The 12,280-nt window shown below is 48.0% G+C and overlaps 1 protein-coding gene across 1 annotated transcript in view; it reads left to right on the forward strand.

Annotated features, from left to right (window-relative positions):
* Positions 1 to 11,701, forward strand: part of LOC126531654 (uncharacterized) — a 39,081-nt gene extending 27,380 nt beyond the window's left edge. The window contains exons 2-3 of the mRNA XM_050179286.3: positions 4,217 to 4,279; positions 5,590 to 11,701. Coding sequence (XP_050035243.1) covers positions 4,217 to 4,279; positions 5,590 to 8,144 — 2,618 coding nt within the window. The 3' untranslated portion in view covers positions 8,145 to 11,701. The remainder of the gene's footprint in view (positions 1 to 4,216; positions 4,280 to 5,589) is intronic.
* The last annotated feature ends 579 nt before the right edge of the window (positions 11,702 to 12,280 follow it).

Genomic DNA, 12,280 nt, shown 5'->3' on the forward strand with positions numbered 1-12,280 from the left:
TGAAATTTGATTGAAGCGCACATAAGATGGGGACCCAAATAGGGAGGTCGACAGGACGGCACTTGCTCTCAATTGAATTTATTGACGGACAGAAAAACAATCATAAATATGTTACAGTATTCCCGCGCATGCCCAGCAAAGCAAGGACACTCATCTTGCTTTGCAGATGGAGACAGGACGGCAAGTGCTGTCTACCTCCCTATTTGTGTCCCCGTATTATGTGCGCTTCAATCAAATTTCAAACATGAACCATATGTTGTCTAAGGATACCTTATTCGGTCCAACTACGCGGCATTCCTTCCTTACGAATAGCTGACTACTAATGGCAAAACTATTAACTTGAGGTATGCTACTAGCGAGTTTCCCAAACATTTTCACTTGGTATATAGCACAGCTTTGTTTTTCTGGTGAGGTGTCCATTTAGCGTGCACTGCTAAACTCCAAGTAATATCGCCTTCAAAGGACAACAGGCAGTGCTTTCAAATTGTTTCTTCGGCTTTTCAATTTTGGCTGTAGACGCTTCTGTGAAAGCACGAACCGACACCGCAGGAAAATGCAAGCCCTCATTACCGTACGGGAATGAAAGCCACTGCGGCACAAAAACTGGCGAAACGAGGCCGGGAGAGTGAATTCCCGCGGGACAGACACAACAGCTTGCGAAATTTTCTTGGGCACCTTCTTTGCAAACGCGCTTTCTCCTACGTCCTCTTAAAGAAGACCCCAGTCTGTAAGCGAGTCCCCAAGAATGGTTCGCAAAGCAGCGCTAACCGTACAGGCGCACGTGCATTCATCGCGCAACGAGTTCCGGCGCCTTCTTCAGTCTATTACTCCCAGGTCTCACGTAGGCGACGCATAATGGGATCGAAAGAAAGAAAGAAAGAAAGAAAGAAAGAAAGAAAGAAAGAAAGGAAGGCAAAACAAAACTGCGCGAAGTGATAGAGCAATAGTCATGAATCATTCGGGCTGCGGAGAGTCAGTATTCATTACAGCCGCACGCATACGCAAGACCACGCCGTTCTCTACGGCGTTTCCAACGGAATGCGTCTCAAGCCCGCGTTCGTATGCTAATGTGGGAAATTACTGCGCGAGCTCGTACAAAGTGGCTCAGGAACGAAGTCTGACTGCGTAAACCGGACTGCAAGTGAAGAAAGGAGTGACGGTCGCAAAAGGACAAAAATGAGCGCAGATGTTAGGCGGTGGTGAAAGGAAGATGAGGCGGTGCACGTTCGAAGGCGTCACGGAAGTCGCGGCCAAAAAAATTGCATCCACGTGATTATCGCGCGGCCCATTTTCGCCAAGGGCATTAGAGTTCGAGCCATGGTGTCTGCAAGAACACTGGCCGACAAAGGCACGGATTAATCCGTTTCGGCAGCGTTGTCACTATGTCTCACAATTTTATGTGCATGACCAAATCGGCAAGGTTAGTCCCGCACATCTTGAGCAGTCACGGCATTCTGGGAGTAGATGGAGACGCCTTCTTCTCGTCCGAAGACTGCAATAAAGTTCCGTGCCACTAGCTGACCATATGTACACGAGAACGCAAAGCGTACAGTGAAGAAAGGACCTTATATAAAGGATAAATAAGGAAACACTGTTCAAGGACCTCTAATTAATTTTAATTGTGTGTGTTTACATGCCAAAACCATGACATGATTATGAGGCACACCGCAGTGGGGGTCTCCGAATTAATTTTATCCACCTGGGGTTCTTTAATGTGCGCCCGATGCACAGTACACGGGCGTTTTTGCATTTCGCCCTCATAGAAATGCGGCCGCCGTGGCCGGGATTTGATCCCGCGCCCGCGGGCAAAGCAGCGCAACGCCAAAGCTACACCACCACCTCGAGGGGGGAGGGGGGTGTACTATATGCTCACACAGTGCACATTAAGTGCTTAGCACTGCACATAGAAGCCTTGCCATACCCTTTACTTCGCTTTATCTTGAATCGTTACCTTCCTTCCCCAACTTTAGGTGTCGTTCAGACTCAAATGTGTATAATTTAAATAGTCAACAGAGAAATCAAGGTGACAAGATCTCTTATCATGCCGACTAGATTTCGACGCAGTCGAATACCTCTACGCGGGCAAACCTCTCATGTTTTTAAATAAATAGCTCTCACACCCTCTCGTGAGCTATGACCATCACTACAGGCGCTTTCAGAGCCTGCTGGAAGGCGGCTGAATGGAGGCCGGATGTATCAAGCAACTTATCTTTCATAAATCCCCAAAGAGCGTTACCAAGTGACACTAGTTCCCTCGTGTGACGGCACTGCACTCTCCGTCTCGCAGGAGTCTAGTCGGCATCTAACTTAACGATACCCTTTTGATGCTTCCATACCGCCGCTCACGACGGGCGACCAGTTCTTTCGCGATTCTGCTCCCTTGATCACTCGGAAATACTTGAAGCAAAAGAGAAAGATACCAAAGTATGCATGTACCGAATCTCTTCAATGAAGATGCGCATGTGGGCATTCATGCCTGGCATCGCGTTCGAGGAGTGAGAGATGATGGGTGAACGGAAGCGTTCAATGCTTACGTCACGCTCCACTTCGCAGTGGAAAAATCGGTTCCGTGTAGCACCGCTGTCGTTGCTTTCAACGTGGCGACCGTGACGACTTGGCTGTATGCATGCTACCTTTACGACTGTGCGTCTCTGACAGACTTTTTACATGTTACAAGAAAAAAAGTGACCGATTACAATTACAATTACTTATTTCAAAAATGTAATTGATTACGGGTACTGGTTACTGCCTCACGAAAGTAATTGAGCAATTACTAAAATGTAATCGATTACTTTGCCATCGCTTTCCCACCTAATTTAATAATATTGCACAAGTACAGTAAGTAGAACGAGCTAGTATGGCTTTTTCAATGCACCCTCTGCAACACTTCACACACGTCAACACAATTTTTCTTTTTGATCGCCTATGCCACGTAGCACAATTGTGCTTCTTCACATAGAATACTCTCAGGGCCAGACATTGCTTGCTCGATAAATCAAAATGAATATTCGACAAAGGGGGTAACGCATGTACATATTTTCATTGCTTTGAACACTGTGGTTACCGTCAAATTTGTGTGCTCAAAGCTGAGTCGCCTGTCAGAGATCGATTCGCCGAAAATGTAACTGGTTAAATATGATTGGTTATTGAAGAATGAGATCGAATTACAGTGAGCGTTTTAGAGTAAAGAAAGCAATCGCTAAATTACAAAATTACAAAAAGTACAATCAATTCCAAATAATTACTTACACGTATAATTCGTTAAGTACAAGGCAGCAGCAGACTGTGACCTATAGTTTTCCGTATTGAGGCTGAGGCCGAAGTATTTTGTAAAATGCGGCCCGGCGAAAAGATGCAATTTGAAATTAAACCCATGCTTCATGCAATTAGCGTCACTTTTGCTACAAAGTGGATTGTTTCATAGGAGTGTTTGCACAGCAGACAATTTATGGCCGCCGAACGGGCTTTTTCATTAATGCCCGAATGTGCAACCTACGTGGCCATAAAGAACAAGTCCTCTCCTAATTTTTGTAACTGCTGCTGATCCTGCGTAACCTGACACCAGAGTTAACAAAGCACCAAACGGATTGATTGATTGATTGATTGATTGATTGATTGATTGATTGATTGATTGATTGATTGATTGATTGATTGATTGATTGATTGATTGATTGATTGATTGATTGATTGATTGATTGATTGATTGATACTGTTTGTTTGTTTGTTTGTTTGTTTGTTTGTTTGTTTGTTTGTTTGTTTTACCATCCCAAAGAAACACTGGGGCTTTGAGAGAAGCCTTATAGTAGAGGGCTCCGTATGAAATTTTACCCTCTAAGGTGCTTATCGTGCCCCAACTGCTCGGTAGGCAAGCGCCTTTTGCATCCCGCCCACATCAGAATGCGACAGTCAGGTATCGAACCCATGATCTCGTGCTCAGTAGCAAAAAAGCCATTGCCAACTGAATGAGCCACCCAGGAGAGTATTTAAGGGATGAGTTGACCACTAACATATCAGTTGGCCAATAGCACCGGCAACAGTCAATCGCAGTATAGCTGAAATAATGAAAACCAGGTGAATTTATAGCGAACCGACGGGCGGAGATTGATAGCTGTTGAGGCGCCGATAAAATAGTGTTTGCGATAAACGGAGAGGAGTGTCCATGTCACCAAACACGACGAGATTTGTTTTCGCCTTCAGCCCGTCATTCCTTTTTCAGGTGCGCTGCGCTGGTGCCTCGCGATGGGCTTGTGTGTTCTTCTCTGCGCCACTTGCACCACAGGTGAGGCCCGACACAAACGCCCTCGTGCTGGAACAAACCGCGCACGAAGTATCGGTAAGAAATATCTCAATGAGCAGAACATTACCGTTCATGTACTGTACCGTGTGTCCCAGCGGAGGCTAGCAACGAAAAAAGTAGATTTAAAGAACACTGTGCGAGATACAATTAAAAGACCGACGGTGTACGGTCATTAGAGGCATGTCGACCGAACAAGGTGGGTCTTAAAATCATAGCAAGATAGCAAGGTGGTCGATAACAAAATTTGTTGATAGGCTAGTTGGTTCATTCTTAAAAACTGAATACTGGAATACGCTTGTACTGTGCTTCGGTGTCTTTCTTTTGTCCGGTCTTGGAACTGCGCTTCCCAGTATTCAGTTGGCAAAGGTGGGCGAGTTGGTTGGGAATCGTCGTACTTTTGGCAAGAGCGCAAACGCAACATGGACAAAATGAAGAAAAACACAACACGGCGCTGACTCACAACTGATGTTTTATTGAGAAAGTTCACAGTGAGGTGGAGGGGGGAGGGAGGAAGGGGGGAGCACATGTATTTGTATAAGTGAACCATAGGTCACTCTTCACAAGACAGAATTTTGCTATTTCTATCAGTTCCGATAATTACATCATCGAAGCGTATCATGTGTACTGCGCATGTCAGCGTTTTTTTTTTTTTTTTTTTTTTTAGAGAAGGGGGAGGGGGGGGGGGGGTTCGGTTACTATATACGTGCGTGAACTTCCTAAACAAAATATCAGCTGCGAGTCAACGCCGTGTTATCGTTTTCCTTCTTTTTGTCCGTGTTGCTTTTGCGCCGTTACTATATGTACATTGGCTTAAAATCATATTCTGCGCCGTGTTCTTTTATCTTTCTTTTTCGTTGACCAGCTCTACTAAAGTTAGCTGGGACATCCTATATACAGAAAAGAAATTCGAGTTGTAGAGACCCATGGAGGCGACACTTCAATTTGTCATATGCTGTTACGCTTTCTTCCAGAAAAATACCATGAACTGTATGATTCGACATAATACGTACATCCAACACCAACGGAATAAAAAAAATGTCACAGTTTAGGAACTGCAAATGCTCACTTGAAAACTCAGAGTAATCGTAAATGGTAACTTCGTGTATTAGTGTATACTCTGGCAAAAATCAACGCCAGCAAATACAGAAACCCGTCATTTTGGTACAGCATAACGAGGTAGGAAATTTTATGCGCCTTTTGCTGCTACGAGCATTCCTGTAGACGGTGTTCTGAAGACGAAAAATGCTCATATTTTACAACCTACCGTCCCTCTTCTTTGTCTCGTTTCGCAGGCGACCCCGACCGTTACTCGCAGGTCAAGGAGACGCACAACGGTACCTACCTGTCCCAGTATGAGTGGCGGGTGCGCGACATGTATGCGCTGCTCCAACGCTCATCCGTCATGCACGGCGTCAACCTGGCAGGCCCCGACTTCTACACGGGCAAGCCCGGCTACCGGGTGCGGCTGGGACTGTCCTTCGGTCGGATCAACCCAGCCAATGGGATACCCTACATGGGCGTCTGGTTCACCATCCTGCGCGGCCGCTACGACGACGCGCTCGAGTGGCCCTTCCAGTACCGCTTCAACATCACCGTGGTCGACCCGTCGGGCTCGGGGCAGGACTCGCACGTCTCCATGAACCCAATGACGGCCATCTGCCGGTTGCGCAAGCAGTTCCAGCGACCCACCGAGCGCCGCACTGACGGCGTCGAAGGGTGCGGCAAGTCGTTTCTCATACCCCACAGCAAGCTCCTCGGGTACGTGGCCGACGACAGCCTCCTTATGCGGCTCAGCATATTCCTAGAGGACAAGGGCGCCATTCCCAAGAGAGCCAAAGCCTACATGCGCGGCCACCAGCTCGTCTCCGAGTTCCAGTGGGCCGTCGATGACATCGACGCCAAGATCAAGCAGGCGCGCAAGGGCGAGCTGCAGCCACTGACAAGCGACCTCTTCTACATAAACAGCGAGAGCTACCTGATGGTGCTCCAACTGACCTTCCACCCGGAGGACGAGCACCTGGGTCTCTTCGCCGTCGTTATTCCCGGCGAGTTCGACGACTCGCTCGAGTGGCCGCTCTCGTATAGCTTCGAGCTGTCCATAGTGGACCAGTCGGCGGGCTTCCTGACCGCCGACCGCAAGGGTGTGATTGACCCAACCTCTGGCGTGTGCCCGCTCAACGCGTTTACCAAGCCACAGTTACAGCCCAACACGCCGTGCGGTTTTCGCAAACTCGTCTCGTTTAGCGCCCTCGAGCGAAGCAATTTTAAGAAGGACGGCAAGATCCTGCTCCGCTTCACAGCAATACTCGACCAAATGCCGAACTTTGCTTCCGTATCGGTGAAGGATCGTCACCTAGTAGCCGAGTACGTCTGGAAAGTGCCCAATGTGGAAAGGAAAATCGCCCTCGCTATTTCCGGCCGACCTTCCAACCTGCTCAGCGAACGGTTCTACACGAGGCACCAGGGCTATCTTATGCAGATGCAGCTCAAGTTTCAAAATTATACCAACGGCAGCATCGGCGCCTTCCTCACGCTTCTGGAAGGCGGCTACGACTCGCTGGCTCAGTGGCCCTTCGTGAAGCGGTTCGACCTCATCATCATCGATCAGCAGCACGGAAAGAGGGGCGACGACGTGGTGGTGGCTGTAGACCCAAATAACCCTTACATCAAGAATGAAGCGTGCGTCGGATCCTTCTGGAGGCCGTTCGGACGTAACGACGCGTGCGGGTCTTCGAGCGCCATTTCTTACGACGAAGTGTACAATCGCAAGTACATCCGCTACGGAAGCCTCCTAGTCAAGGTCGTCGTCTACATGGAGGAGATAGAACCACCTAATATGGCGAGACTGGTGTTCCGCGACGACAGTGTCGTCGCCGAGTACGACTGGCTCGTCCCGAACATAAAGGAAAAAGTGGCGCAAGCAAAGCTTGGCAACGCGCAGTTTGCAGACAGCGACAAGTTTTACCTGACCAATGGAGGTTACCGAGTAATGCTGCGTCTTTACCCTGAGAAGGCGTCCGGTTATGTCGGCCTGTACGTGGTGTTCACGCGAGGTGCCTACGACGACGTACTCGAGTGGCCGTTCACGCACAAGTACGAAATGGTGATCGCCGACCAGAAGGACGACTCCTCGGCTGACATAGTGCACACGACGTTTGCGGCGTCCGGCTGCCCGGACATCGCGCTCCAGAAACCCGCCCAAGAGCTGGCCGAGTGGAGCTGCGGCGAGAGCCGCATGGCGAGCCACGCGGCGCTCCTGAATGGCGGTTACGTGCGCGACGGTGCCATCCGTGTGCGCTTCCGCGTGTTCCTTAAGGAGTACGCGAGCCACGTCGCCTCCGTGGCTGTGCGGAACAACGCACTCGTCTCCGAGTACCTGTGGGAGCTGAAGGACGCGCCCGCCAAGTTGAACCTGCTCAAGAACGGCGGCTTCGCGAAGGTCGAGAGTCCCATCTTCTACACGGGCAACCAGGGCTACGCCCTGAGGATGAGCCTGGTACTCAACAAAGTGACGACGCCGCTACAGACTTTGGCCAGCAACGACGACCAGAGCGTCCTGGGCATCTACTTCACGCTCTGGAAGGGCAGGCACGACGGCGTGTTGAAGTGGCCCTTCCCACACGTCATCACGCTAGCCGTCGTCGACACGGCGAGGGGGCGGGCGGACCTTTCCAAGACCGTGGACCCGACGCACGCGCGGTGCCCGCCCGAGGCCTTCCACAAGCCAAAATCCATGCGCAACGAGCACGCGTGCGGGTTCTCTGCCTTCATGGCGGTCGAACGACTCGGTGATTACATGCGCGACGGCTCGCTGGTGATCAGGGCCACGATCGACATGAGAAGCTGACGGCCAGAGTGAAATAGGCACTCGGAACTTCTTTCGTGCGTTGTGCCATACCCATGTCACAGTAGATCTCTAAGTACGCGTATGAGCTGATAACAGACGGACGCAGCGTGTACTGCAGACCACATAGACGATGCGTTAAGAAAACTGTCATGTGTAAATCGATCACTCGTCATTCTTCAACGCCTCCTCCGGGAAGTTGTCAGGACGATCTGGCAAAATGACTGCGAAACTAGTACTTCACTGTGCCACCGGTGCGGTTGACTATAGTCTCCTGATCTCCAATGTACTTTTGTGTGGCCACCGTGCATAGTAGCCCGAGCATTACAGCTAAAGCAATATGTCAGTTCTTGCTGTTGATACAGGTTCCACGTGCGTCACTGTGTGCTGTGGCGCAAATTCATTTACTCACACAAGACCATAATAAGTCAAACGGACGTGCAGACACTAGCGCTACGTGCACGTGTTATTAACGACATCCACGAACCCACTTCCTTAAAACATATAGCACACTCTCAGACGCAGTCGCAAGATGTAATTCCGAACGGGCGCAAATTCAGTACACCTATTTGTTTTCACCACACGTCCGCAGCTGTGGAATGCGAGCGCAGAGAGAAGGAAAAGTTTGAACTCAGTTGGCGCAACATGATCGCGAAGGAATGGCAGAAGAAACACGCAGTAGGACGAGATTCCGATCCCACACGTGCTCAAAGAAGTGTACTGCGCCTAAAACAGCAGTACCGGGCTGCGATATGGCGCCGAGGATGCCCATCACTTTCTCCTTATCTAAAGGAATATCTGATTCTGCGAAGCATTCATAACTTCATTACACAATCTCAAGCAACTGATCTAGCTCAATTAAAAATTTAAAAAGAACAGAAGACGGAAAGGGCGTTTGTACATGCGCAACATAACAAAAGTCAGATAGCATACAGAACCATTAAGTGATCGGCCCGCGTTCATTGGCTGTACTGTATACAATCACACATCCCTAAACGTGCAATGTAATAACGCTAATACTGTCAGCCCCACTTACATCGAACTGATTCATAAAGTTAAGCGCACATCCTCGTCTAATATGAAAGGGAATATCTCGCCAGTGTTCGAACCGCGATTCGTGTAAACGTAAAAGTCCGAACCTCACTCACTGGTATTTGTTATGTTGTTTCCCTGTTGAAGAATCCTGCTGGGAACTTTTTCTCATTACAAGCACACACAAGAAAATCGCTAGCCTTGAACACAAATACGGTGTCCCCTTTCATAGTGGACAAAGTTGTACACGTAACCATTCACCTTAGAAATCATGCTGCAACCAGAACTGCAACAACTTTTGGGGGCGTGTGGTTTAAGCCGAAAAAGTGCCAATTCAAACAAAGCAAGAAAATATAGAAAAAGTATGTACGCTGTTTAATCACGCGGAAGTAATCAAGGTACAGCACGGCGCTTGAAAATGAATTGCCTTCTTACGCTTGTCACCGTATCCGCATGGATACCGGCACATGCAAGTTAACGTAACCCTTTTGACAGCACTGGTAACACTTTGAGCGCATCGGATGTAGGGCGCTATTCTGGACACGCATGGAGTAACTTTCCTTCCTCCTTGCTCACCACTGTCAAATTCCACAATATTGTCAATTTCGATGCCCATTTAAATCTCAGTTCTAATTGGCTCAGAGGACTGCCGCGGCCTGTCATTGGCTCAAAATGCCAACATGGTGGAATTAGCACCAGTGTGGACCATGGAAGCATGCGCTCGCGTTAAGAATGACCTAGTTATAGTGCAGTTGCGAAAGCGCAGCATACCAATTTCTCATTTTTGTCTAGAGTAACTTTGAAGTAACACAGCAAACCGTTTCCACAGTTAACACTTTCGTTACCAATGGAAAATGGCAGTTTTGTTTTTTTCAAGGATCGAATATTCTTTTTTTTTGCTGTGACAACGCTTTAGCATATAATGCAACATTATATATTGCGGAATACTAATTAGTGTTTCCAAATACATAAGCTATAAAAAAGATAAGAAAGACACAAATAAGTAAAGAACAATAATTTGCGAAGCGGACATGCTTGCGACAACTTGAAAAGACTACGAAATCGATATATCTATGAGAAAATTAGAAAAAAAATCTGAATATAATTTTCACAGATAAAAGCTCCAAGAACACAATACTAAAAAATCAGTACAACTGTTTTTTGTCCATAGAACAGAAAAAAGGTTAACCTTTCCGTGTCATGCAGTTGACATTTTCACTGCGACCGCAGTCACGGATGGGTCAGAGTAGTTATTCCCACTGTGTGGCTGTGCTGCCATAATTTTCTGCAGTGAGCTGGCGACATTTTAGCTCAATATCAGCGGAGAAAAAAAAATTTCCTTCTGATTTGATGTGTCGTGGAGCCCTTTCTCTGCACCTTGCGGAGGTTTCCAAGGAGCACAAGTCCCTGGTGACTCACAGGTCACGACGTACCAGAGGAATATGACAAGTGACCCACCGGTGTGTCATCACGCACAGGAATCGAACCTTCCAAAGGTCCTGCCGCAGTGAACTTGCTGAGCAGTTCCTCAATTTCTTGGGGCAAACATGTGGACTGTGCATATATGGAAGCAAACATTCGTTTTTTACTTGACCTTGCTCTTCAGATAGTACAGCCTGAAGTTTCGCCTCTTCTGAATTTTCCTAGGCTGGCGTTGAGGTTCTGGCACTGGTTTTCGAGCAGGAACGTTATCGCGATCTTCACTGGCGAACATCGTGAAGATGTCCAGTTGTGCGTGTTGGATGCGCGGAAGGCCTTTTGAAGAGCGCTTAAGAGTAATAAAAACGCTTACAGTCAAGACCTAAACTAACCATTGTACAGCTGGCAACAATTAGCGCCCTTCAGCGCTATGACGTCGTATAAACCGGCGATGTAATGTCGTCCTCTGACTTAATCCTGGTTCTCTAACCACAAAAACTCGCATGTTGAAACGCCGCAACTACAACGAGCAGCACGCTTGTGCAATGCAAATTTACGCCACGAGAAACTTTCGCCGCAACACGTATGCCTCAGTTTACCAAAAGTTGCGTCAAAACTCAGGGTGTTACCGCATAAACGAAAACAGAGGGGTTACCTGTGAAGAGAAAATGTCAGGCGTCATGTACGAGAAAAAGTTTCAACGGGCTGAAATCGGCGATGGAAATCATTGATCACCAGTGATCGATATGAACAGGCGTGGTAACGAAACCGGAATTTTAAGACCGGAAACAAAACAAAACAAATATACCTTACGGCACCCCCAACGGGCAGAAGCACACTGCAGCGATATTTATCGCCCTACACCTCAGAAAGCGTTCTAAAACAGATTCTCTGATGCTATATATCCTTCTGAGACCTGAAAGCAACTCAAAGACATAATCTCTTTTCAAATCGGTTCTTACTGGCTAGCATATTACGGACGTAAAACAACGCATTTTCTAATAAAAGCCAGAACAAGCATACTCATGAACGTGGACGAAGTAGCTATCTTCTCATGTTTGATATGGTAAAAATGGCTTTTCTTTGCATAAAAAGAGGGATGAATTTGCAACATCGTGTAGTGGGTTGCCACGTTAATTGAAGCTGCACACAGTTGGCTAAGCAAGTTCAACAAAAGATCACCTTTATTTAACGTGAATGTAAGAAATGCATAGTGAAACAAGTCGCCAATTTTATTTTGGGCGCACTTTCCAACAGAATGTGCGATTGCAGGCGATCTCGTGGCATCGAGATTCACGACATGACTTGCGGCAAAACCCAGCTACTAGGGTCGGGACCCTCTCGCGGGACCTTTGTTGTGCCGTCCGCCGGCGCTTCCTCCGCGGCTGGTGGGTGGCTACGGGACGGCAGTGGCGGCGCGGCTACGAGCGTGGATCGTCTGTTAAAAAAAAAAAAAAAGAAACGTGGACCGACGGGGACGCCGCAGTTCCTCCGTTGTACAGGAAAACTTGCTATAGTGGTCTTCATTGTAGAGGCGTTCACAATGCATAATGAATATAGAAATTCTGCCAGGACACACAGAATCCCTCGTTATACTGGTGATTTCGTTTTAAAGGCGTTCGTTGTAGAGGCGCTCGACTGTAGGACCAAAGAGTCTCAGGAGGATCCACATACACATCAGGGGTCAA

This window comes from Dermacentor andersoni, chromosome 5 (assembly GCF_023375885.2).
Source record: "Dermacentor andersoni chromosome 5, qqDerAnde1_hic_scaffold, whole genome shotgun sequence".
NCBI lineage: Eukaryota > Metazoa > Arthropoda > Arachnida > Ixodida > Ixodidae > Dermacentor > Dermacentor andersoni.